Here is a 27,648-nt window from a genome sequence, read left to right on the forward strand (position 1 = left end):
AAGACCTCACCATGTAAGTTTCCAGGAATATGAATTTGTTCAGAGAAAAAGGATGAATGGGAATTGCATGCTCGTTTCCTAAACTGGAAATCCCATTCTGAAGCTTCTGATGTTCTGGACAGGAACCCAAGAAAACCTAAGATTACTTCAAGCCATGAATGTCAGCTTACAGAGGGATTGTGAATCAATAATTTTTCCAATGGTTAAGAAAATACACAGCTTCAAAGGATTAATTGAATCCCTCTTCATACAATTCACCAGTATAGTCAGAACTCGAAGAATCATAGGAACTTAATCCATTCTGGCTTGAAATTACACTTTCACTGCAGAGCACAGGTGCAAATGCAAAATGTCTGGAACAGCCTCTACTGGAATGTAAAAAGCAACTGAACAGAAGGCAAAAAACAGGTTTTTTTCTTTTTAGATCTCATTACTACTGTGCAGGAGGCCAGCATGAAACTTCTTGGTTTGCAGAGGTACATCATCATCACTAAATTAAGTGAGTCTTAAGGAGAACAATGCTGCAGCCATGTTACAGGAGAAAACTGGAAGTGAAGAGACTGCAAATGTTGCTTGTTTCTTCACAGGTGGCAATATTTTGTCCTGACTCATGTATATGTAGGAGACCTGCCCAGAGTCTAAGTATATGCAGGAGCTTTTCAGTAAGACCTCATTACAATCTCTTTCACTGCATGCCCATAAACAAGTTTGTCTTCCTGGCATAAGTCTACTACATTATATTTATGCTCCACTACACGTCTCAGGAAAACACTAGAGGGTTTATCAGTGCTAAAATTTCAGATATACTACAGCCAATAATTCAGAAAATTACTCATTATCTTTTAAAACAGTTAATGTAAGCCTCACTTTTAAACTGTACATTCTTTTATGACAGAGAACTTGTCTTCTGCCTTTTCTGTGAAATATTTTGGATATTTTTGGGCCTCATAAAATTATAATAACACCCTCACAATCAAGGTAATGAAACTTGGCATTTTATAATGGTGTCTCTTATAGAAAAAATGTTCCAGAAAAGTCTGGACCTGCCTCTAACTAGAAGTTTTAATTATAATCAAAAAATGTTTCTAGTTTGAGACTTATTGATTTCACCCCTTTATATTTTTAAACAGATTTTCACTTTAAATCAGACTTTCAGAGAAAAACATTGCTTCAAGTTTAAATCTTCCAAGTCTTTGCTTTCAACTGTCCCTTATGACAAAAATACCATGGAAATAATGCAAATGTCAGACTCCTTGCCATAGGTCAAAACCAGAAAAATGTGTAAGTCTTCAGTTTTTATATAATACTCCTTCTGTCTGCTACATACATTAACATTTACAATGGAAAATGTTGAAGACCTCCCACCTCCAGTTGTTCAAGAATTTCTTGTTTAGTATCCTCAGCAGACTATAACAGATTTGCTGGAATACTCATCTCTGCATCCTCAGATGAATGCTCTGTGTGTTTGCAAAGGTCTATGAGATGGGCATGCCCGAAAGCCAAGCTTGTTAGCAGCTCCAGACAGCTCTCCCTGGAGTTTCTGTGTGCCTCTAATACACACCTCAGTAATCACCCAGAGAAGACCACATGTAATTTCTCTGCACGCAGCCAGAATCTGTGCAGTGGATCAAAAGAGCCTTGCGGTTGGTGTCAGTAATTTCCTGCTATTCCATATCCTTGAATATTGGCTCAAAGGAATAGCCTCTAAGGAAGTTCAAACCTTCAATTTTTCTGCCTTTCTCAACATTTTGGTAAAGAACTCCCCTATCACCTTTTGCATTTACCAGTTCAATTCCCACAGAACACAACGAACGCGAGTCAGAAGTACACACACAAAGCATACCAAAATCCTGAGAAGCAGCAAAATTGCATCTCACCATTAACCTGATGAATCTTTGCAAATCAGTGATTAAAACCACTTTGTCTGACTAGACTCAAATGGATTTACCTAATGGGAGTGACATACTTTCTTCTCAGGTAGATTTCAACATGCAGATCATTCATGGCATCACCTATCCTATGACATGTGTGAGGGCTTCTAAATCAGTCCTACCCCCAGAGATGGCCACAAGGCTAATTTCAAGACTGCCATTGTTCCCAAGTACCCATGTAGTACTAAGAGAAGTGGTTCCTGGCTGGGCTTGGGGCTGTTTTGGGTGCAAACAGCAATGCTGCTCCAAGCCTGGTGCTGCTAGGCTAACAGAGCAATCCTTCAGGAAGGTCAGAAGAAGGGCACGACGGATGCCACCTTTGCAGGGATGGGTGCATAGCTGCTTCTCAGGGGTGCCACACAGTTTGGGCTCAGGGGTGGTTTTGGGCCACTCCCTGTTTCCAACCCACCAAGTGTGCAGTCCCACACAGGCCCCATCCCAGTGAACGTGGGCGAGGGACTCTGGCTCCCAGCAGGAGCAGGAACGTGTGCAGGCACTGAAGGGTGGGAAAGTAGCTCAGCTGCAGCACCTGAATGCTATAAAATAAATTTTAAAAAACCTCCTGGGTTGAACTTTCCCAGCAGTGCTGAGGTGGCATGGGATTAGTTCTTGTCCTCAGCTCCTCAGCAGTGGCACCAACCTGCACACACAGCTCTGGTCTGTCAAATTCCTTCCTTCCAAATCAGCACCTGGTCTGTATCCTTCCTTCCTTCCAATTCCCACCTGTATGAGAACAACTCCTATGCCCTGGTCATACTTACTGCTCCTGTTTTTTCTACAATGAATTGATAAATGTAAAAGGAGAACCAATAGATTTTATATAACTCCTGTCCAAAGGATGTGAAATCTTGGAGGACATTTTGGTTCACATGTTTCAGTGAACAAAGAAAAGGACTACACAAATTCCTGCATGGAGCTTGACCCCAGCTACATTCACCTTCTCCAATCCTAGCACAAAAAGCGATGCCCAACTGTGGGTTTTACTGAGCTCTGCTCCACCATGTCCCTCCCTTCATGCCCTGGAGAAGGAGGTCCCCGAGTCTGGCATGGAGTGGCAGCTCTTCCCCTGCACAAACCCAGAGCCCAAATCCCCCAACAATGCTGCAGCCCACAAGTGACTACAGATCTGTTATGCAGCTGTTCCTCTCACATACCTACCCACACAGATCCTGGTGCTCCAGCTTTGCTGGGAAGGCACAGAGCACCACTAAATCCTATTTTATTACAATCGGGATTAAGCTTACTCATCCATGATGGCAGTGTAAACCTTGCTAAAAAGACTTCTTAAAACCATGCACCATCTAAAAACTGGACTCTCAGATTTCGTAGAAAATCTGTAATATTTTCTTTTTTTCACATGCCTTTGGGAGAAAATATTAAAAGCAAAGGCCTTCCAGTTGAATTACTGAGTAGATGCTGATCTGGCAATTTCCATTTTAAAAATTCTATAAGTAAGCAGCAAGATGATATAGCCTACTGTAATTTATTTTGTCAGAGAAAAATTGCATAAGCAACTGCATTATTAGAATGGACTATTTTTAATTAAAGTTCCTGAGGAGAAGATAGACACCAGATAAGAAAAGCAACCCATGTCTGGAAGCTATATTGAGAATAAAAAAATGAAAAGCCAAAACACATAGAGAAATGCACATTTGACATTTGAATGAGGATTTCTAATAGCTCAGAGGAAGGAGGACTATGAAACTGGAGTTTAAATTTAGGGCCAATTCAGATATAATCCCTTCTGTTAGGGATTTGGGGCTGTGAAGCTTCTCAACTTCAATGAGTATGCTTTTAGCAGGGTTATACATGTCAGACTGAGAGACACCTGCATGTTCCCTTTGGGAAGCAAGCTGGGGATGATCACTGCCAGTGCCTGAAAGAAGAAGGTTCTGCAGGAAATCTCTTGAAGTTAATGGGACCCCAGGTAAATCTCAAATTCAATGCATACTTAAATTCTAAATCAAGTGTTGCCTTCATTCCTAAAACTGGTGGTAATATTTGCACTTGCATGACAGGTCTGGTTGCTCACTTTATACAGCTGCATGTCTAGTCTCCTTTAAGTCTTCCTAAATCCTTGCCCTTCGGTGATAATCATGCAGCAGTGAGATTCACAGACTGGTGACTTGTTTACACTGCCTACCCAACAAGTTATTCTGTAATAGCTTCTGCCTCTGGCAACTCTCTGTGCCAGTATAAAAGTCACTTTGTCTTAGACTGGGGAAGCAAAGTCAGCAGCCAAAACACTTTTCCTACAGTAAACACCAAGAAGAAATGATGGGGGTTTAAAGATTGCTGTTAAGAGCTGTGATTTGGAGGGCAGACAGTGAAAGGATAACCAACACAGACAGTAACTCTTTGGGCACACACATATATTACAATTCTAATCAGAAAAACAAAATAAAATACAAAGCTGCTTTCAAGCATATTTCTGAAGCTACTACTGTAGTAGCAGTTAGAGAATAAGAATTCATTGCATAGTAGTTAGGCCTTGAAGCCCAATGGCCATCCCTACTCAAGAGATCAAGAATAAACAGACAAAAAGTAGTATATGTTTTAAACAATCCTGTGCCTCACTTTCTCCCATCAGTAGACCTAGAGTAAGTCACACAGATGAAATAACTCCATGATGTAATTTCCTGAAATTACAGTGAGGGTCTCTGACTAAAAACTAATTTAGATGGCCCCAACCACATTACTAAATGTGAGTAAACACTCTGAAATGCCTTCTTTCCATTTTTGTGATTATGAAAGAGCTACTAGTACTTGAAGCAGTTATACTGGCTAAAAATTTGTTTACGATTACTCAAAATCCTTGCATATACAACAGCACTGCACATTAATGAATTTTTTTCTCAAGGACTGTTTTCTTTCTTGTAGCTGTAATAGTAATTGTGATACTTTAAATTAATTTTTAGCATAGTTTTTCTTTATTTGTCTTTTCTCACTACTGCTTAAATCTCCCTAGAACTCAGTGGAGACAGTCCCCAGACTCGATGGCATTAGCAGCGAATCTGCCTCACCTGAAATGAGTCTCAGGCTGACATTTGACAGGGCTCCCTGGATGTGGTTCACCAGCACTTTGCATATGGCTACTCCCTGCCACACCCAAATATGAAAACAAGGCACTGTTTACAACACTGCAAGAAATGCTGTAAACATAATGAGACCATCACAGGAAATTCACATGGTAAAAACCCAGGGAATTAATAATACAAACAGAGGAATGCTTCCAAGCAAACAGACTTCATGAAAAATAAAAAAAGAGGGACAGTGTTTCCAACCTCTGCTGCACCAAAGAAGAACCCCCAATTGCAAATTAAAATCATAGTGCTTGTATTTCATTTAGGTTAAAAAGGAAATTCTGTCTGCCCTCTGATAGCTGTTTGTGCCTGCCAAAAGTGAATTTATGGCATAATTGAAATTACATTCTTTTTCTGCTACTCACTTGCTTCTGATGAGAATCATTATGCTGAAGCAATTTATCATGCTTCATATCTGAAAGAGCCGCTCTCTTTCCACAATCCAACCCTTTGTACCATCACTCGCTAAAAAATCTGGGCATTATAATTTCCTTTTTCCTTCTGCTTCTCTTTCATGAAAACTCTGCTGACAATTGTGAGACAAAACAGAGCATGCACACAATCTCAGATAACTATTAAATCCTCTGAGAATTAAGACATACTTTCACTGCCACAGGTGAATTTTCACTTTGAGTCTTTAGCTCCAGTGTCCCTCATCCAGCAAAGGCTCCAAAGAAGGGCAGAGGAGAGACAGCCACCTGCAGCTGGTGCATCTCTAAGTAGGCAAGCAGCTGCCCCAGGTGCACAGCAGAGCAGGTGACTGCTCTGCAGGAGGAATATTTGTACATGTAGCTTGACAAAGAAAGGAAAGGAGACATGTTCTTTTCCATTCCTCCTGGCAGATGAATGAATTATCCCCTATCAAAGGCAGAAGATGGGTTGGCTGGTGCCCTCAGATGTGCAGTTGAAAGAGGCTACCTCTTCTTATCATAGCAGAGAGCAGCCAACCCATGCCAAGGCATACAGTCTGTCAGCAGAACCTTTTTGTTACTGCTGTTTACAAACAAACCTCATTCCATGCTGAGATTTCAGCACTGGCAATCAAAAGTTACACTAAACAGATTTACTTTGAAAGTTTGCTTGATCAAACAGCAAGCCCTAGATGCTGCTTTAAACACCATTTGCAAGAAAAGAAATACCTTTTAAATTTTTAACTGTTCAGCCTCACCTTCAGTTCATTACCTGTTGCCACAATGCTGAGCTGACAGTCTGGAGTTGGCAAAATGCTACTACATAAGAGCAAAAGGGATGCATGTTTGCTGGATCCTACACCCTATGGGTACTCCACCACAAGATTCTAATAAAATGATTTTTTAGCTAACTTTTGAGAGTATTCACAGTTGCAAGATACTGAAGCCTTCAGATTTTATTTGGCTGCAGCCAAAATACTTCATTAAACCTCAGGTACTTGTTTGCTGTAGGACATCAAACCAAAATATTGGGTGCTTTGATGCATACATATTAGTCTATAGGATTAATTAGGTCTTCAAGAATAATCAACAATTTGAGACAGAAAAATAATGTCTTTGCCTGGAAGTCTGCGTCTGGAGATAGCCACTGTTATCTGTGAAGGCTTGACTTGACCTCACCACACAGCCAGCTTCTCTTTAAAAGCTGCACACATAAATCAGACCTTTGAGTCCTCTCAAGGTCCAATTCCCCTACCTCAAATCCCTTGTAAATATGTACTTATTGTCATCAATTTCTCCCATATTTAAAAGTTCCTATGACCTGCATGCTAAACTCCTAGAAAGCTTAACATGGATATATTTTTCCCTACCTGGGCAGTAACGGGATATTTTACTTTTCATTTCATCATCTCACTCCCAAAGGCTGTGTTTGTAACACACACTCAGCCATGATAAAAAAAACCAACCTACTAATTAAGGAATGCAAAGTAAAAAGCCAGAGTTATTACCCTATGAGGTTAATTAAAAAAAAAAAAAAAAGACACAGCTACATAGGTAGCTATGATCATTATGACATTTTGATATCTGCTCATGTCTGGCCAAATTCTCCATCTCCTATCACAAAGGAAAAGATAAGTTGTCACTGCTATGCATGTTATACTGGTAAAGACTGACTACCTGGCTATAATAGTTAGGAGTGCTGTCAAAAAAATCCCTAAGTGCACAGTCACTAATGATTTCATTGGGGTACATTTTTCATTTGAAAATAATAGTCAGTACATTAATGGAGAAAATAGAAGCTCAATAAATCCTTAATGATACTGAGTCTCTTTTATGCTAGCAGTTTTACATGGCAAAAACAATTCTTGGAAATGTCAACCTGACAATCTGGTTCAAGGTTTTAAACCTTTATTACGAATTTCAGAGGTAGACTAGAAATATTTCTGTTAATGGCTTTGTTTGAAATGTCTTGATTATGGATAATCAGGTATAAGCAGTAAATTCTTGCAACACAAGAAGCTCCTGAATTGAAAATTAAAGCTAAATCAACATTATCCTAAGGCTTTCTCTTCCTCATTCCACATCACAAGGTTCCAAGCGGTTACTGCCACATCCTCCTCACCCAGCAGGTCTCCATATGAAACAGAAGTAAAATGAGCCTTTGGTGGTGGGCGGATTTATCCAAATTATTTCCTCTCCTGAATGCCCAAGAGGAAATCTCATATTTTTCCCCTTTTCCTCTCTGAGCTGCCAAGAAAAACCCAACTCCAGGACCTCAGAGGAAAAGCTAGAGGGTCCAAGTGAGAAAGTGAGAAACCAAATCAGTTGCAGTAGGAAAGGGAAGAAAAATGGCTTCGATTTTAAAGCCCAGATTTTGACATGACAAGAACTCTAATTAGTGCTCTTGTCCTCTTCAATTATGTTGGCTGTTGACCCAGAGTAAAGGTGCCAGGATCCAATCAACACCCACATTTAAAACCAGTTAACAGACTGTCAGGTTTAGTTGTGAAAATGCCTTTTTTAGTAACTGGTTTTAGCGAATCCTGGAAAGCACTGTCAGTCTTTATACACTGAGAATTACATTGGTCGTTGGTTGAGGAAACTGAAGCCTTCAGAAAGGTTTTCTTTTTTTCCCCTCTTTCTTGCTTTGTATTCACAGTGAAAAATCACGTAGTAGCATGACAAAGATCTTCCTTTCAATACCAGACTCTTTGAAGAAGATGGTACTTCTTGTGGAGCATTATGTTGTGGATACCTTTGGTATATTGTATCCAAAGCCTTCCTCTTGCTCTTACTTTTAAGGAAAGCATCCGTGAAGACACAAAGCATGTGTGAAATGTCCATATCAAAATTGCTCAACCCCCAAAGGCTCCCTCTTCCTTCCCTTTGACTAAGAAAATTACTGTCAAATTTTCTCCTGATCATCTTGTAGCACAGAAACAATTCTCTATTCTCCACAGTGTTTATTCATACCAACTCAGAAGGACAGCAATTCATGTAATGTTTCTGTTTTTTCCAAAAGCTTGGAGCACAAAACCATGTTCAATGAAAGGCAGCTGCAGGAGTGCCAATGGCTCATCTTCCTGTGCAGAACCACAAGAACTCTTTCTATTTTTTTCATTCTCCCCACAAAGGAATACACATTTTCTTATATATGGTTATTTTTGTAACAGTGGTGTCCAAGAGAAGCAAGAGACATGTCTGAATTTGTGTTACTTAAATTACAGTCTCCTCTATGGCTGTGTGAACTGGTGGATTATTCACTCAAACAAAACTTGAGCAGATGCAAAACTTTACCCAAGAGTGAAATCAACACTGTAGGATAAAAACCACCCTGACTTTAATATTCATTGACATATTGTTTTCCATTTTGTTTGTTTTTTTGCACTTACTATGGTCAGGCCCAGAATGGAAGTGACAAATTATCCCACCACATGAATGTTCTCACAGTATTTTCAGGGAGATTGAGAGCAGGTGGGACCATAAATAGCAGAAAAATCTTCCTGTTTAAAGATTTTTTTTTCCCTTGCCTGAAGTCCTGACCTAGGGGAGCAGCTTCTGGCAGCAGCTGTAAAGTAACTTTCCAAGTAGTGTAGCTCAACCTTCAGCACCAGAGACTGCTGTCCCAAGATGTGTCTGAAGTCCTGCACATCTCAGCTGCCCCTAACCTCGAGGGCTGGTTTGCATGTACTGGAGAATTTTGTGTTCAACTTAGCATCCATATCTGAAAAATGCTGAGGAAAAAAACTAAGGTGAAGAAAAAAAGGAAGGAATCGAAGATGAGAGAATCCCACCTGGGAGGAACCTGTAGAAGGGGAGAGAGGAAAGCTGATCTGTTTACCATGGGAGGAGATGGAGGACACCAAAAGGGACTTTTTTTTTAAGGAAACTAACCCAAATTTCTTTTTCCTTTCTCTTGTGAAGGTAATCCAGAAACTGTAGTCACATACCCTGACAGCTCACCACAACAGTGGAGAACATAGTAGCTATCATTCTACAATTTTGATATATAACGGTGAAGGGACAACAATCAGTGGGTTTAATACAACGGTCAAGGAAGCTCCTTCCCACAAGTGATTCCCATCTTTTCAGATCATTATAAGTCATGTAGGACCTACATTTCAGTCCCTCTCCAAATTAGTATGGGGAACCTTCCCCTGTAATTGCCCATAGTTTATGATACCTGTGGCAGTAGGCACTACAACTTCTGGTTTGGGAATAATCAACAAATCAGTAAATTCATCATAAAAGACACATGAGCATGGCAATGGAAAAGTAGAAGGATTCCTTTAGAAAGGAGGACTTTGGGAATGGCCAGCCTGTCAGCTTCACCTGTGTGCCTGGGAAGACCATGGAACAGATCCTCCCAGAAACTGTGCTAAGGCACATGGAGGACAGGGAAGTGATTTGAGACATCCAGCACAGCTTCACCAAGGGCAAGTCCTGCCTGAGCGAACTGATGGTCTTCTACTGACTCCATCAGTGGCAAGGGAAGAGCTAACAGGTGTCATCTGTACTTTTGTAAGGCCTCTGATATGGTCCCCCACAACATCCTTCTATCTAAAATGGAGAGACATAGATTGTTGGGTGGACTATTTCATTTATGAGGTATTGGTCGGATGGTCACAATCGGATGTGGTCAATGGCTCAATGTCCAGATGGAAGGGCTCTGGAGAGATCTTATGGTTGCCTTTTAAAATTAAAGGGGTCTTATTAGAACAATGAGGACATAAGGAAGTAATTTTTTATGATGAGGATGGTGAAACATTGAAACAGATTGTCCAGTGTCCTGGGGTGACTTCATGAGGCTTGTATCCCCAGTCACCTGTTCTGTTTATGCTGGATATTATGTTCTGCACCTCTAAGACTGGTTCCAAGAGGAAAGGTGGGGGGAGAAGAAGCGTGGAGTTTATTTGCAGAAACCCCACTTGCTCCCCTGCATTCCTTCTCATGGACTGTGTTGTCTGCAGCACCCACAGTGGGAGAGAGCTCTCCTTTGCTTTTAGTTAGTTTTTAGTTAGTTGAGGCCAGAAGTTTTTTTGGAACTGTTCGGCTATTGTTCCATTCTGGAACACCAGGACTATCGTCCAGGGGTCCCCCAAGCTGCACTGCAGCCAAGACACTGGACACAAGCCCCAGAGAGCCTGAGAGAAAGCCAAGGACACACCCATGAAATGGACTCTCTCTGATCCACAGAAGGACTTCTCTGAATTTGCCATCTCTTCAGAACAACAAGAGATTACATTGTTTAATATTATTCAGTTTTTCAGGTTTGTGAGTACTGTGCTTGTTAAACAAATTTTTCCACTTTTCTCCAATGGAAATCTTTCCCAAACTGGTGAGGGGGAGGGGCTGCTTGAATTAGCTTTCTAGAGGGACCCCATTCAGAGGTTTCCTCTCAAATTTGCCCTAAACCAGGATACCCAGAGAGGTGGTAGATGTCCCATTCCTAGAAACATTCAGGATCAGACGAAGCTCTGAACAACCTGACCTAGTTGAAGATATCCCTATTCATTGAAATTGGGTTGAACTAGATGACATTTAAAGATTCCTCTATTCTATGGGTCCTATGAAGGACCGGATTATTGAAAACTGAAAGAAGACATGAACAAAACAAATCCTCAATTATTTTTACAGAAAAATATATGAAAAACATTAATGAAAAAAACAATTTAAGGGTTTTCAGATTTGCATCTGCCTTAGAACTGTTTTATCATATCATTTAATAACTTTATTCTGTTCCCCATCCCTTCAAAGTAATTTGTTTTATTCAACACCACTGAACTCAGGGATGGAAATTTATCCTGAATTCTGCACGCAGCGACAATGAGGTGAGCTGCCTTCACCAATCTCTGCACAAGACCCACTTTCTCTTGGCACAGCTGACTGAGGGAAGAGCACTCTGAAGAGATTGGACTGTAACTATTTTGGAATGATCCCTGAGAAAGAGGCCTTAAATAGACCCATACGTACATCTGTCAGTCTCAGATGGATTGTTGTGCTTCTTCTGCCCACGTAGGCATTATGCTGATATCCCTAAATATCAGCACAGCTTACCCTCCCCAGCACTGGCTACTATTGATGGAGCTAGACCTAAAATTTGGGTAGTGATATATTGCAATTTTTGTATTTATTTTGGCTACAGCTTCCATCTTGTGACAAAATATACAGTAAAGAGAAAAGGAAGACTGTGCCATTTTTCTAGAATGAATAAGCCCCCATGATGGGCACTTAAAGAAAATTCAGGCTTTCTCACACCAAGGCACATCAAACCCAAACCCAAATCAAGTGATGGCTTTGCCATGCCTCCTCCCACAGAACAGATACTGTTTCCTCACCAGGCATTTTTCAGCAGGCTGAGTTTTGGAACAGGGTGAAAAAACATCCTAAACTTGCAGTGAGCTCCCAGCTGATGTAACAGCTGGCAAAACCAATGGGGCTGTGGGGATCATCCTGTGGGGATGAGAAAGAGGCTGAAATGCTGCACACACCACCGCTTTAGCATGGATTGGGTTTGCTAAGACAGCAAGATAGGTGAAAATATCCTCTTCTGTGGCCCAAAGAAACAGGTTATTTACCTAGAGCAGCAAAATATGCTGATTACAAATTGCTTCAAGAGTCACAACTGCGTAATTCCACCTCTTTACCAATTAAACCCTTTTCCTGACCTACTTGCACCAGCTGCCTCAATTTTTCCCTTTCAGAGGAAAGGAGAACTTCTTGACAGATCCAGGCAATGTGAGGCACTCTGCCGAGCTGGGCTGTGTTTCAGCCAGCAAGGCTTTGGGCAGTGGAGTCAGGCTTACCTGCACAGTGCCAGGCAGGAGAATGAGGAAAGTCCAGTGCCATAGCATGTGGCAATGGAAAACTTGCCAAGACCGTCAGATCTTTGCCCCTCATTCATCCTCTGACAGCTTGAGTAGTACAATGTTAATAATTCATAAGTTATCTGTGCAATAAGTTACGTTCTCCTTTTAAAAATAGAGCTAGAGAAGCAAGTCTAAATAATTAATTTCAGAAGAAAAACAATCAAGTAACCCTTTCAAAGAAGGACAAAAATCAATAGCTCTGACTTTTTTTCACCTTGCTAAGCATTTCCGGAAAATACCATCCCCATGGATGACAATGCCGTGGTGTGACACATATTCCTAAGTGCAGCATTATCACAACAAAAACCACAGGCAATTTGGAAAATTTGTTTAGAATCTATGCATCTCACAAAGCTCCTCTTCTCACCCTGACAGACAGACTGTCTCCCTCTTTTCCAACCTGCTACCTAGCGCTCCAGATGCTGGGATGAAATTACCGGTGATGTGAGATGAAAACATCTCACAGCTGGCGCCCGCTCACCGGGAGCCAGCCAAAGGGCAGGGAAGCTGTTCCTCCCAGGAGTGGTGGCATTGAGCTGGCACCGATGCCAGCTCTGCACTGAGCACCAAATGAAGGGAGCTTCTCCACAGGTTTGCACACCGTTTCTCCTTCAGCTGGAACTCCCTGATATGCACAAGGCTACATTAACCTGGGGTCTGTGCTGGCTCCTCTGAGCCCTGGGAGGAAAGCAGGGAGGGCAGGGCATGAGATATCTCTGAAACTACAATGCCCTGGTATCCACCTCCACCCCAAACACTGCATGACACTTCCCACAGGAACAGTTGCCACATGGTTGCTGATCTGAACTAGTTTCACCGGAGAGTGGAAGGACAAGAGATATACCTAATCAACTTCAGCATGCATTTAGCTGTGTATATTCCAGCTTTAAATCACAGCTTCTGTTCACAGAAACAGCAGAAAGCTGTGACAGTTTACTTCTCCTGAAACAAAGTCTTGTCCACAACTTGGCAAAGAAAACAAAGGGTACTGTCTTCACCTAGAACTTACACCCCAGTTGAAACACGATTTAGAATATGGAGAGCATGCACTTATCTTTCCCCCCAGAACAGCACTTGAAGGATTTGCTACTAATATTTTGCAAGGCTTTGCTGAAGACCTTTAATGATATTAGGATATATTAAGGGAAAAAATGAAAAGAAAATAAGGTATTTTTTCAAATGAAAATGTCAGAGACTACAGTTTGTTTGCACTGTCACTGCTGAAGCCCATGTGACAGGCAGCAGGATTATTTTTGGTAACTGGGTGGAGGATGGGTAGACTGATATACTATTTAAACTTCTCCATGCCAGTCTCTGCTGTCGAAAAAGACTTCTGCTATGTACCAAAAGACTTCTGCTATGTAGTAAGAAAAATGCATTATCAATGCACAGAGAAATTTCATTTATCATACCAAGAAGTTTTCCTTGTAACTAACTGGTATCTAGACAGTCATGCAGCTATGGTAGGTCATTTTTCCTGCTGTAAATGCCATCATTTAAACATAATTTCTCCATTTGCAAAGGCCAGTTGTGGTTCTTCAAAGTATTTGGGAGTAATGAAGAGGGTGAGTCAGCAGAAGCCCATGCCTGGGATGAGAAAGGCTGAGCAACAGAACAGCAGGGATTTTGCACATGACAGATCTCTGGATCTGATGAGCAGAATCACTGTTACTTTACCTCAAAATCACATCAAAAATTAATAACTAGGATTTGGAAGTAGTGTCAGATGAAGCTGGCCAGTCTGGACAAATAGCACATATCTAGAAAATAAAGACTAATGAGAGCTTGGTGGCAACTTATTTGGTAAATCATAACTCCTAATTTCAGATGCAGATACTGCTGAGGGAGGGGCATTTATAACATAAGAGACCGACACTAAATATTTGGAAAATCTGACAGATCCTTTGGTTTAAAGATATTTTTAAATTTCTAAAAAGAAATTTGGAGAGTGCATTAGAAGATGTAAAATACAATTACTTAAAAAAAAAAATCATGCTACTGATTTTGCTTCCTAACTACTGTGTTTTTTGAGTCCAGAGAGATCCATGCCCATTAATTGTCTCCTATCAAGAAGGAGCAGACCATTTCACTCTCTGTACAGTTCCTGAAATGCCACAACAAGTATAAATCATTTACTGTGGGTAGGTACCAATTTATTATTTATCACAGAGAAAAAAAAGATATTGGAGACAAAATGGTGCTGTGGTAAAACTTTCATTCAATTAATGGGTTTAGTTATGATTATTGCATAGGACTTCATTACTTAAAACTGTCACAAGCACTAAATTCTAAACAGGGTAACACAGTGTTCTTGCCTAGTCCTTCTAGTGTTACTTGAATCCTGTCCTGCTTCTCATAAATTTCCTTTCAGGTAAACTCACTGATAGCTAAAAAAGGTAATGTATTACAGAAATAAAGCGATTTTCACAATATATCCCTACTTTTGTGAGTAAATTTCATTTGAAAAATGTCTGAAAAACATTACGTGTTTAATAAATATGTATAAATTCCTAGCTAATGAAAACATACAGTAATGTTTTATGCAAACAAGTGTGTTTTCACCAAAAATAATTTATTTAGCACTTGTGTACCACTTCACACCAGATCTGTATTTATATCAGAGCAAAAAGAGGGAAATGTGATTTCAGCTTGGAAAAATCACACTTTACACACATGCAACATGTGTTTTGCTCTACTTACGAAGTTCATGGCAATGAAAATCACTGTCACACTCAGCTCCAGATTTCACACACAGCAGCCTCCAGATTTCGTTTTGCTATGTAATTCTTATAGAGCTGAATTCTTCTATGAGCAAAATGCACTCCACCTCTATTGTGTTAAACAGAGTACTGCATTTGCACTTTGGAGCAAAACTTGTCTCAAAATAATAGGCTTGAAAGATTTTTCAACTTGTATATTTATATAATTTTTATAAGCTTCTGAATGTAAGTTTTCACTCTGTTATACAAATATTTTAACAGAAAATTTTCTTTGACTCTTAAAAGCAGCAGTTCTTGAACAGTGCCTCAAAAATAAAGTGCTGCAGGGGCGGAGCAGAGAATAAGCTTGGGCATTACACCATCCAAATCAAGTAAAGCTCTCGGATGAAAGAGCATTTATAGAAGTCACTGTCCTAAAAAGCCCATAGGCAACCTGGGAAAGCCCATTTACAGTAGGTGCTGGTTCTCATATCAGTCTGTGTCCTGAAGAGATATGTTGGAGGCATTAATATGGGCTAGAGGACTTCTTTCCTCTTAAGCAGAAATGAACGGAAACAGGATTTCTAGCCTTTTGTTTCTACCCTTATTTGTAAAAACACCAGTGAACATGAGCTGCAGCCATAGCCCTCCATCAGCTGGAAGTGGTTTCCTGAGTGAAAATGCCCAGGGAAAAGCACTTGGGTCTCTGACAGTCCCAATAACCTGAAGGGCTTGAAGCATTTCAGCTGAAGTTAGGAGCTGGCCAGGAAAACTTCACTGTCACTTGAGAGGCTGCTGCTACAGCAGAGGTTGCTGCAAGACAGAAAGCAACACCTCTGGTTGCTCCCCCTCTGGTCCTTCTGCTTTCAGTGGCCATACAAAAACAACTGTCACCTGCTCAGTATGGCCAACACACAACCAGTAAACTCCTCTTTCTTCCCAGTTACACAATTCTCCTTCATTTCTTGCTACCCCATTTCATCAAATCTTTCAGCAGCTGCTGCCCCTGACCTTATTCCTCCCCTCTCTTTGTCTGGTCTGATGGAGCTGCCCATCCCCAGCAGTGTCAGCACTGCCACAGCTCTGCCTCGGTCTCTACCCTGCCTCACCACACCAAACCCAGACAGAAGGAAAAATACACATTTAGCAGCTGCAAACAAGCAACCAACTCCTTCTCCTCAGGGGGAACAGGAGCTGGTCCTGTGCTATCTCATTGCTTTTCTTCAATAAGTAGTAAAAATGGTTTGTTCTTACCTAGGTATGGAGTTTTTAGAGACAGGATTACTCTGAAAGGTATTGCTTGCAGGGGAAGTAATTATTGCTGTACATAAAGGCACCCAACACTTGCCAAGCATGATTTCCTAGTTGTTTACACTTAGACTAAAAATAGATGATCCTTCTGTGAAGTATCTTTTCTGAGAAAGTATAAGGAAGAAGTTCCTTAAAGATGCCCTGGTGGCTCCAAGGAAATGAAGTTTGGGGTGACTTAGATGTCGAGTGGAGATGTTGAAAAAAGAAAATCCACTTGCTATTGTCAAGCCTTTGAGAAAAGTTCTGATTTGTAGATGCTCAGAAGAGAATTGGTAAGGGCTTTGCACTGCTTCAAAGGAAAGGAAACTTTGGTAAAAAAGTGTTCTGAGTGCTTTCTAGTTGACTGATTGAGAAAATTTCTTAATACACATCAATATTTCTCATGAGGTGCATTAGGATATTAGGAAGGGGGAAATGACAGCTGCAGGGATGTTGCTGAGGTAATTTGTTAGTGATGGAGTAATTTTTTTTCTTTCTTGGCAGCCTGCTGACTCAAATGGCAATGTTAATAACCCAGACAACATGAGGAAAAAGCAAGCAAGTCTTGGCAGGGATATGTGTTCTTAGCAAATCTGTGAGGGCACACTGCCTTTGCTTCCAAAGCTCTAAGGAGGAAGCAGCTTTGTTAAGTCACAGAAAATCCTAGCAAATTCCTAGAAGGGACAGTTCTCACAAACATCCAGCATATGCTACAAATAAGTGTTCACAGCAGTAGAAAAACTCTGCAGTTCTGATGGAGAATGCCACAGAAAAAGGTATCAGAGAGTGGCCCAAAACCAGTTGAAATGTTCACAGTAAAAAAGACAGAAAGGGGAGATTTGAAAAATGAAAACTGAAAAAGTAGGTGAATGTAATAATGGAAAAAATCAATGAACCACAGTGCTTCAGCAGATAGAGAAGACTGACACAAAAAAAAACATGCTACAGTCAGTAAAGTTAAAAAATATTCAGTGAGAAAACATTATTAGCCAGTGAAAGAAATATCTTCAAAAGAATCAGTGGTAATATTTCAGGCAAGAGCAGCAGACGATGAACAGTGATAAATTAATAAAATCTGAAAAAAAAGTAGGAAGTATTATGGGACAGGAAAGAACTATATTATCTTTTGGCTAAGAGAACTAAAAGCAAAAAAGCAAAAAAGGAAGTACAGTGGCATGAGTAAGCAAAGTGAATGCCAGGATACTGATGAAGACATTCAAAGAAGAATGATGTCTAACTGGAAGACATCAGAATTGGACAAAATTCACAAGCATTCGTTAAACATCCTTATCAACTCATATTTTAGCTCAAAACACAGGAAATGCAGCAAAAGTCTGGAGGGATGGAACACATTTATGAAAAATAAAAAAGAAAAAGACAAGGGGAACAAGGAGGTGGCATCCTAAAAACCTGCAAGTGACTCACCAGTTATCTGAGAGCTTCTTAATGAAACAATCAGTAGAAATCAGAATATTTTGTTGATGGGGAGCATTTGGCAGATACCAGAACAGAAAAAGGGCCTAGATGCTGTTTTGATAGATTATGCAAAAGCTTTTGAAAGTGTGTAATGGAATGGGAATCCAGAAGCACCTGGGACTGGGGAGGGAAGTGCATTAGCAGCAATCCACAGGGGAGGGGAGGAGAGGGGAGGAGAGGAGAGGACTTTAAAGGATTATTTTCACATTGAGACACATTGAGAAATATTATTTAGTGAAAAGAGAGGAAAGTCTTTCATATGCGCTTAATAAAACAACTTGAAATTACATGGTCAGTAGGAGGCAAAAAAAAAATAAATTCCCAGTTAAAGCTGTAAGGCTTCTTTCCTAAGGAAATAAAAATTTTATTTAGCTAGAACAAGCCTATATATCCAAGAAGCCCTGTTGAAAACATCACAGGAGATCAAAACAGGTATTGGTGCAAAAAAAAAAAAAAAAATTAACAGTACTAAACATGATAAATGTTAGAAATTCTTCAAAAGATTATGATAAACACCAAAGGTGGCTTTAAGGAAAGAGTGCTTTCAGAGACATGTACAATTCCTAAAGGTATTTCAGCATGCAAAATACATTAAATATAATCAACATACATGCCATCTACTGCAGTGAGAAATGGGACTCGAGGGAATTGTACGGCACAGCAAAGCAGAGGCAAGCACTGAATTAAGCAATAAATATGAACACAGATGGGAGAAAACCTTTCTGTTGATTCGATGATAGAGAATAGTCAAGGATATTACAGAGAATGAGCATATGGTTGCAGGAAGCTATATCAGAGTGAACACTGTCTAACTGGGTCTCAGGCAACGCTCCAGGACCAGATAGGAAAACGTTCCTTGCAACTGTCAGCCCTTAGATAGACAAGATGCAGAGTCAGGGTGGATTGGGAAAAAGCTACATGGCTTTGGGGTCACTTTTGTCCTGGTATATAAAGCACTAGCTTTCCCACTGGCATGCCTATAATACATTCCTTGCACATATCAAATGTTCCTAAGGAGCCACTGCTTCTGGTAGTTATTTGAACACATCTTGAGTGAAGAATAATTTTTTTTTAGCAATGTCAACAACACTGCAAACACACTTATCTGACACATGCATAGCTGTGTTTCTCCAGCTTTTGGCTCATCTGTCCTTGTGTGACCTGCCAAGGACTCCAACCTCATCTTCTCACCTCCAGTGACCTTGTGAAATTGTGTCTGCCAGAGAAACCACAACTCATGGCATGTGAAACTATCTCTACTATTTTACTCAGACGATCTCTACTACTACTACCACTACATCTCATGATCCCTCTTATGCCCTGCTTTATCTCCAGATCAGCATTAATACATCCCATCATTCTACCTGTTATCTCTCCCTTTCCCTAGCTCCCCTCCAGCTTTTGTCTCTTACGGGCAAGGAATGCATACAAAGTAAGGGTACAGTCACCTCATCCTGCAATCCAGCAGAGAGACAGCTGACTTAGCAGTGCTTCCCAGTACAGCTAGGCTGCAGCAACCTAAGCAGCAAGGTAAATTCAGCCTGGTTAGAGCTAGCTTGAGGCTTCAGTGCTGCTGGACCATCTTCTCCCTCACTTCTCACCCACAATTTAGTTTCTGCTTGAACTCATCAAGCAGTACCCAGTGGACCTGCATATTAATCAACAACAAGCAATAAATTAGGTACTGTTGATGAGATGGCATTTTTTGTACAGAGCCGAGACTGCAAACCCTGTAACATGGTGTCGTGTCCACTTAGCACAGCATTCATAAATAACATTGAAAAAGGAGAAGAATAGCTAAAACATCATGTAGACCTTATCTTTTGTGTCAGGTTCACAAGTAATCTAAGCAACAGTGATATGTATACCAGCTGATGATCTCTTCTGTTAGGTACAAACACTCCAAAACTCCTGCACTGGACTACTCATAACTTAAATGCACAGAGAAATTAAATAGGGACTGTCCTTATAAACTGAGCCAGGCTTTGTGCCAGTTGACTCACAAGTAATGTTGGAAAGATTAAAATAACACATAATTGCACCAGCTCTCTAAATCTGACCAGGGCTCAGAGGATAAATGTCTTACCTCATTACGCTTAAATGCTCTATCTCAATCTGGTTGAGAACAGAGCAGGGGCTGTGAACTGCCAATCTGCTGTACTGTTAAGGGAACAGAAATACCACTGCAGATTGGGATGTAGGCTCCAGCAAAGAACTGTGCGTAGTATTTGGCTTTCCTTTACCGTCCCCTGCTCCTCAGCTCACTGCTTCCAAGGATCATCACTTCACCCAGTATGACTGTGTGTCAGCACCAGTTCAAATGATCCCTTTTCTCAAGAGACAGTGTTTCTGTGCCTGAAGTGCAATGTTATTTATACTTTAGAGACCACATTCTGGCTGTCCAGCTCATGCTGATGGCTCCACCACCACCACTGAGGAGTACCAGCCAAAACAGCAGCTTGCCTATCTGAACCCTGCTCTCAGACACAAGTCATGCGCACTTCATTTGACTTTCAAATAGGTGGAAGTCCCAGTCTGTATAAAGAACAGCCAGAGCCAGCTGGAGTCAAATCAGAAAGAGTTTTGCTTCAGCAGGAAGAGAGTTCTTAAGGAGATAGTTTAAAATAGGACAGAAGCCCTGTGAGAAGCCCCAGACAAAAAGTGGATCAGCCATCTACATCTCTATTGATTCTAAATTACTGATGACGTATCTGGGACATATAACAAAGGAGACCTTTGGGGCAACTGTACAAGCAATATCAGCAAGCATTTAATGTAAGAATTAGCCTAAGACACCTGTGTGCCAAATCTCAATTCTAACCCAGCAATACTGCTCTGCATGGCTTTTCTGACAATTGCTTACCTCTTTTAACTTGTCCAGCTCATTTTGCAGCGTCTGCTTGGATACTTCCACCTCAATGATTTGCTGCCGAAGGACTTCATTTTCATCTTCTGCTTTAACTCGTTTCTCCTCCACACTCTCCAGCTCATGGTGCAGTCTGACAGAAACATCTTTGGCTACCTGGTCAAAAGAGCACAACCGCATGAAGATCATCCATGAGGAGCAACAGCTACAGTATGTCTCCTACAGTAAGATGCATATCACAGCCTTAGACAACCAAGAGGTTTTTAATTCAATTATGACACTGTTGATGGAACACTCCAAGCCTTCCAAGTACCAAAATGAACATTCATTTCTAATAAAGGAATCCAGAATGAAAATATATTTGATTACGCATCTCCAGCTCCCTTCACATTATGCTAAGGCAATGTTATGAACAGCAGGAGAAAACAAGCAGACACCAAAGCCACCCATTAAAGTTCCAGCACATCACACAGATAAAGCCAAAGACAAGGAATTGAGCTGTAAAACTGATGGGCCATCGATCAAAGCAAAGTGTGTGCAGCAGTCACAGCCTCGTGAACTTGCTGCTCTAGCAGCAATCACAACTAAGCAAGAATTATATGAAAGCACAGAAATATATGCTAGCTTAGGTTTTCTGAGTCCAGCCTAACAAGAATAGATATTTACTCCAAAAACATTTGTAAAGGTGATACATCTTACAACATGAGGAATTACAAGACATTATTACGGACTTACAAGAAATCAATAATAAAAACACTCAATATCTCTTTCTTTGAAATCTAGGTGCAACATTTCTACTGTGTATCATTGCTATTGTTATAAGGTTATAATTTGGTTTTCATCAAAAATAAAAAAATTAGATCTGACATTTTAAAAGGTTTGATGACTTGATATGTTACTCTCATTTCCACTGCTGACAACAAATCATTCTGGTTTCAGGAGGTTTTATGTTTTGCATTTATAAGAACAATATTCTTAATAATTCTAGTTGCAAGAAGTGCTCTCTACAGAAAATATTTTAAAAACAGCTACAAGATAGCAATATCAAGAAAGATGAGTAAAGCTAGATAACCATCATATGTACACAAAGCTTTACTTTGCCTTGATGGAAACATTTCTGAAAGATATAAAAACTGTTTCAGTATTAATATAATTTTTATAGGTATTTGTGTTTGTAGGGAAAAAGCATTTTGATTCTCTATCTGCCCTGAAAAAATATTATACACTCTGTTCCTGTTACAAGTAACTCATTAGACTAAGAAATGCAACTTAGACTATTTTTTTTTCAGTTACTTGGCATAAGAAAGAAATGAAAAGGAAGGAAGCAGCATGAACTGGAAAAAGGATATCAGGTTTTGTTTATACAGTATTGCAAAGCTAAGGTTTTCAGTAAATCAAGACCCTTTAAATCTTTTAAATGCAGAAATGTAACTTGACTGTATTTCTTTCATTTTGAATCTCAACACATGTTTTTTTACTCACTGACACATCTTTTTATGGTGATGAACTGAATATTTGTTCTCCACCACAGCAGAAGGAAATTGGTTGTGACGTTGGAGAATTACTGCTTGTTTCATGTGTCACCCTCACTTCCATTGCAGAGAGCCACATCACAGTCTGCTCTCTTTTGCTGTGAATAAGAATCTCTCAACCCACCTTTAAATCTTGTTCCAGGCTCCTAATGAGCTCTCCATCCACATGGCCTGTTTGTGCAACTTTCAAGCTTTTCTGTTCTGCTTTCCTGAGACGATACTGCAGAATGCGGCAATTCTTGTTTGCCCGGTCCAGCTCTCGCCGGAGCTCCTGCAGCTGGTAAACATCTTCCTCTAAATAGCTGTCACGCATTTCTTCCATTTCAGCCCGAAGTTCATCCAGCTCATCCTGTGAGAAGTCAAAACAGTGCTCCATCATACCTCTAAATCTCACCCATGGGAGCAAAATAGGAAACATGCTCGCTAGGATACCACATTAATGAAATGATACAGATTGCAACACGCAGCTCCAGAAGTCACAGGAACAGAAGTTTTAACCCAACATTGAGTAATTATGCTGAACTAAATTAATGAATACTTGTCATATTTCTTTCAACTGCTTTGATAATTAAAAACAAACCAGATGCTCATGTCTCCTGAAACTGGTAACCTTCATTTTACCATCTCAAGTTAAAATTAAAACTGTACAATACTTTACCACCATTTGAACCAATTCCTTGCTTTACTCAGACTGCAGTAAACCTACTTAACCAAGTACCTCAACATGTCTGTGTGGTGTGCCCTTTTAACAACAAACACCTCCTAAAAATGAAACTTTTAGGGAAAAAAAAATGCCTTACATGAAATACTGAAATGCTCCACATGGAAACACCATCCCACCTGAGCCTACACTATACACTGGCTTTATGACATGTGGATTGTGTGCAGGAGAAAGTGTTGTTTTTTTTTTTGTGTGCACACACATCTCAATAACAGTACCACAGGAACAAAACAAAACCTGTGCTCATGGGAATAACCTGCTTGCTCTTTCCTGGGCATCATGAACTGTCCACTTCCATGTTGTACTATGTGTAGCACTTGCTCTCTAAAGTCAGAAAAAAGATTTATGGCTGAACAGGATAAGCTCTATCATTGCCATTTGTTTAATACCTGCATGACTGAAGCTCCAAAGCTAGAACTGTTATAAAGGTCTTCCAGGCAGAATGGTACAAAGTATTAAACTACTACATGAGAGAAAAAAAAATACAATTCTACAAACTGAACAAAGTTTAGAGGAAAAAAAATTAAGAAAAATAGGCAGGAGGTGAAATTTAAAATGAACTATTATTTTTTAAATTGGTTTCTTTAAAATTGTATTTGATATTACAAAGACCAACTTTTCTGTGGAAAACATTGCTTAAGTAAGATTCCAGGAGAACTTGTACTGGGGCTAGCTACACTGTGATCCCACTTCAGATCCGTAAATCACTCTTGAAATACCAAGGATGGCTGGAGATTATTTCGCATTTGAAATTTCAAGGGTGGCCAGAGAATATTTCACACTTGTCTCAGGTGGAGAGGGCACTGCTATGACATCAGTACCCTTGACAACCCCTCCCTGCCCCTGCCTGAACATTCCTGTCCAGTGCCTACAAGAACACATCTGCCCACACTCTCCTGGCAGTTCTCTCAAACATTCCCCCTTCCCATGGCATAACCAGAATGTCATATTAATCTTGCTTCATTGGAGCTTTGATAACAAATGCAGGGCAGATCTTGGCCCTGAGCACAGTCCTGGCCAAAGGAAGATGGGTAGATGTGTTCTTTAGCCTTGTCAGTTATGTTAGAATTAGAGTGTTATTCTCACCAAAATCCCATCCATGTAGAAATACTCCAGTATTTATACAACTATGGTTTAATTTCAATTAGTTGAGCCAGCATAAATCTGGGGTATGCACAAGGCTGGTTATTTCCAAAATTACAGCTCTGGGCTCACCAGTGGGGCTTTGCTCCACCAGTACAGCCCACTCAGGACCCTACACCATTCTCCCCAGATGTTCTGAAAGGACAGAGAAGTTTTCTCACAAGCCCACTATGTCACTGTACATTCTCAATATATTCAGATTTCTGCTGCAGGAGCATCCTGTCCCACAGTCTCTCTGGGACAGGCGCAGGATCAGGGGATTTGTGTGGATGGATAAACTCAAGGGTTACTCCCCAGTGAGCTGGATTGTGCTCACACCATACACTGCCTGCAAAGGAGTAGTGTAAGCACAGTCATTGAGGTTACCCTTACAGCAATAACATCCTCAGGAGTTCTAAATACATTAATTAAACACAAACAGCTGACTTCAACAAAGCAAATGAGCTCTACAGACCAAACCCAGCAGGACTATTTCAAAACAATTTAGGATCCAGGCTCTATCTACTCCTCCTCAAATACTCTGGCCAGTTTACAGCCGACACACAGGTGGAGTTCTGATAAATGATGTATATTTTTAAAAAGAAAAATATAGCAATGCATGCTTGATTGGATTGGGAACAAGACCTGCTCTTCTTTTCTCTGTACACACTTATTGCTATGCTTCACATTTATAGACACTTTGAAGAGGTAAAGTAAAAATTTACCCAGTGAAGATAAGAGATGCAGAAGAAAATGTCAGGGTTTTAGAAACTGATTAGAGAGTAACAGTAGCTTTTGAACCTAAGAAAAGGAGTACACTTGTGCATTATCAGCTTATCAATGAGATATTTTGGCTAAGATACTCATACCAAAAGTAGAGTCTTTACCAGTCAGAGCTAACACAGCCCTATAGAATGAACAAGACCACAGTTATTTCTTAAGGGTTGTCAGCAGACTCAGGTGTTGAATTTACCCCAACTAGATTTAAGTTTAATTAACTTTTTAATGTCATCTTCAGAATGCTAATGTTAGGTTAGTAATTTGGTTTTAAATTAAAATTTTGAAACACAAATCCACAATAAAGAAAAACAACTGCCATCAACAAATTAATGGGATCTGGCTTATAATCTGTTGTTTACATTTAAGAACTAAGGAATGGCTTTCATGTATAAAGCAGCCTGCAATTACAATGTCATTGCTCATCTTCTTATCTTTATCAAGTTTTGTTAGTAGTAAATTTGATTGATTTCTAAAGATAAATAATAAACAATATTTTATTTAAAAGCATTTATTGCAACCAAATTTGGAAAGTGAACCTCACATAATTTTAAACAACCCAATCTCTGAAACACTCATCCCATTGAAAGTGAATATTTCCAAGTCCTATCTGTGGGCATGGGAATTCTTCCAGCTGTAAAAGTCACTGTCTCTGTTGGAGACTTCAATCCAGTGTATTATTTCCTCACACTGAAGAAGTTCCTCAAAGAGTTGCAAGGATTGGCATGAGCTAAGTTCCAAGAGATAGAACTGCCTTTAACCTCCAGGTAAACCAAAGTTTTCTCAATCTCTCTTATCAGCACAACTATGACTTTGTAAGTCAGTGTTGTGGGATTTTATTTTGGTTGTTCGGTTGTATTTCTGCTTGGGGGTTTTGGATTTTTTTTTTTTTCTTTGTGCTGTGGTTGCCTCTGGTTTTGGTTGTAAATACAAGGTTTGTTTTTCTCTAGTGTAATTTTGCAGATAAATTAAAATTCAGACTACAATGAAGGAGGTTGTACTTTAAAATCTCACACAGTTCTCCTCTCTGATATTTTTTAACTGACAGATTCTTTTCCACAATTAATTTCTTTTCTACTCCCAAAATTTTCACATAGAAATCAAACTGTGTCCTGACTTCTTGTATTTAGAGATACAGCACCCTTTGGATGAGCTTTAAAACAAGGCAACATGAGGCCACAAAGAGTTTTGACTGTATAAGGAGCAGAAACCTCACTGTGCAGGCTGCATGCAGCATCAGCCCATATTCTGCTGTATTGCTGCAGTGCTTGGGGCTTGAACCTATGTAGTGTGTCCAGCCCAGAGAGGAAAAGAACTAGATTAAATCAGACAGATTAAATATTTTTGAATAGCAACATGAAGTCCTATATTTATATAACAAATATAGAGAGAGGAACATGTCGCCTCTGGAAAATGTGCCTTGGATTTTGTATGTCAGTCAGCACACAATTATAGATACTGGGATAACCTTTAACTAAACCATAAAAGTTTAACTTTAGTTACAATAAAGACACCATCTTGCTTTCAATACAGGCCACAAGGCCAGTGACAAGGGTGTAGATGCTTTCATTTCTTAACAGTTTATTCTCCTTGGCAAGTACTTGTGATTCTCTTGTGGACACTGAAACAGTGTGGTAACAAATCCTAAGTCAGAACTGTTACAATTGCACCTGGAAAATCAGAACAGCTTTAACTCCTCTTCTAAAGTGATCCATGCACAGAAAATGAAGGAAGCAAAGTTAAAGACCCATGGAAGGGGAAATTACAACTGAAACTATGATGGTCCTACTTACTAAACTGACAAAAACTACTGCGTTGAAGGAAAACATTTCAATCATTTGTAAAATCAAAGGTAAATGCAGCAAAGCCAAAATTCTCAGCATGGTGGTTTGCAAAAAAGGGATGCTCTGGCTGCAAGGCAGATGGAAAAATCAGATAACTTGACTTTATTAAACCCTTGACTTTATTAAAATCTATTGTTCTTACTACTCTTATTATTGTGAGTTAAAATTAAAGCTCTTTCTCTCAGGAGGTATGGAGCTTCATACTGAAGACTTTAATATTGTAAAACTGAAGAAAGATATTAGAATAAGCACTTAAAAGTAATTAAAGCAAACAGGCAAGAAAGCAGCCATCCCTTTTTGTTCATCTACAAATGGAGAGCTGCTCCATTCCTTAAACAGGGAGGACCTGCTCCAGCACTCCAAAGTGGCAATTGAAATTGGGAGGTTGAGTGCATGCATCAGAAGCTTCACTTTGCTCTGCATTCTTGAAGGGGATGAAAGCCTCCTCTTGATCCCTTTTAATTTAATGGTAATTATGCTATTACTTTCAGTAAGAACAGCACGAGGCAGAGAGTCCTGCAAGAAGGAATATTGTTTAGGAAAAGCTAAACTGCTTTTCTTTCCTTATGTCACTCTGGTCACCAGAAAAAAATGAATGAAAACGTGTTTTCTAACTGGCAGCTCTTTCCAAATTTGCAATAGGAATCCAAGTTTCACCAGCTCCTGAGCCTTTCAACTTAAGGCTTTGCTTGGCCCAAATGAGTTCCTAAAGGCCAGCTCTTTGGGGTCTAGTAGGAACTACCCATTGAGAGTCACAGGGTGGCTGTATGGACACAGGGGCACATGCAAACAGCCGCTCTATTTGCAGGAGTCCCAAAACTGCAGTGCAAAAGCAACAGAATTAGGATTCCCCATTTGCCTGTCAGTGTACCAAGCCAGTGTGAATGGCTGAGAAGGGGAAAGCCTTGTGTGCAACTTCTATCACTGTGTAGCCCAAATACATACTGATAGGTCATTTTCTGTCTGTACTGTGCAAATTAAACACTTGCCTGTCAGACTAGAAGCCATTATCTCATTAATACCCTACC

At 40.0% G+C, this 27,648-nt stretch overlaps 1 protein-coding gene across 12 annotated transcripts in view; it reads right to left on the reverse strand.

The window, feature by feature from the left end:
• Positions 1-27,648, reverse strand: part of MTCL1 (microtubule crosslinking factor 1) — a 101,719-nt gene that overhangs the window by 67,060 nt on the left and 7,011 nt on the right. For all 12 annotated transcript variants that reach the window (XM_077784295.2, XM_085573743.1, XM_077784300.2 and 9 more), the window contains exons 2-3: positions 22,281-22,505; positions 20,622-20,780 (exon numbers count right to left, since the gene is read on the reverse strand). In XM_077784295.2, the coding sequence (XP_077640421.2) occupies positions 20,622-20,780; positions 22,281-22,505 (384 nt within the window). The remainder of the gene's footprint in view (positions 1-20,621; positions 20,781-22,280; positions 22,506-27,648) is intronic.

Source organism: Lonchura striata, chromosome 2 (assembly GCF_050655825.1).
Source record: "Lonchura striata isolate lonStrDom1 chromosome 2, ASM5065582v1, whole genome shotgun sequence".
NCBI lineage: Eukaryota > Metazoa > Chordata > Aves > Passeriformes > Estrildidae > Lonchura > Lonchura striata.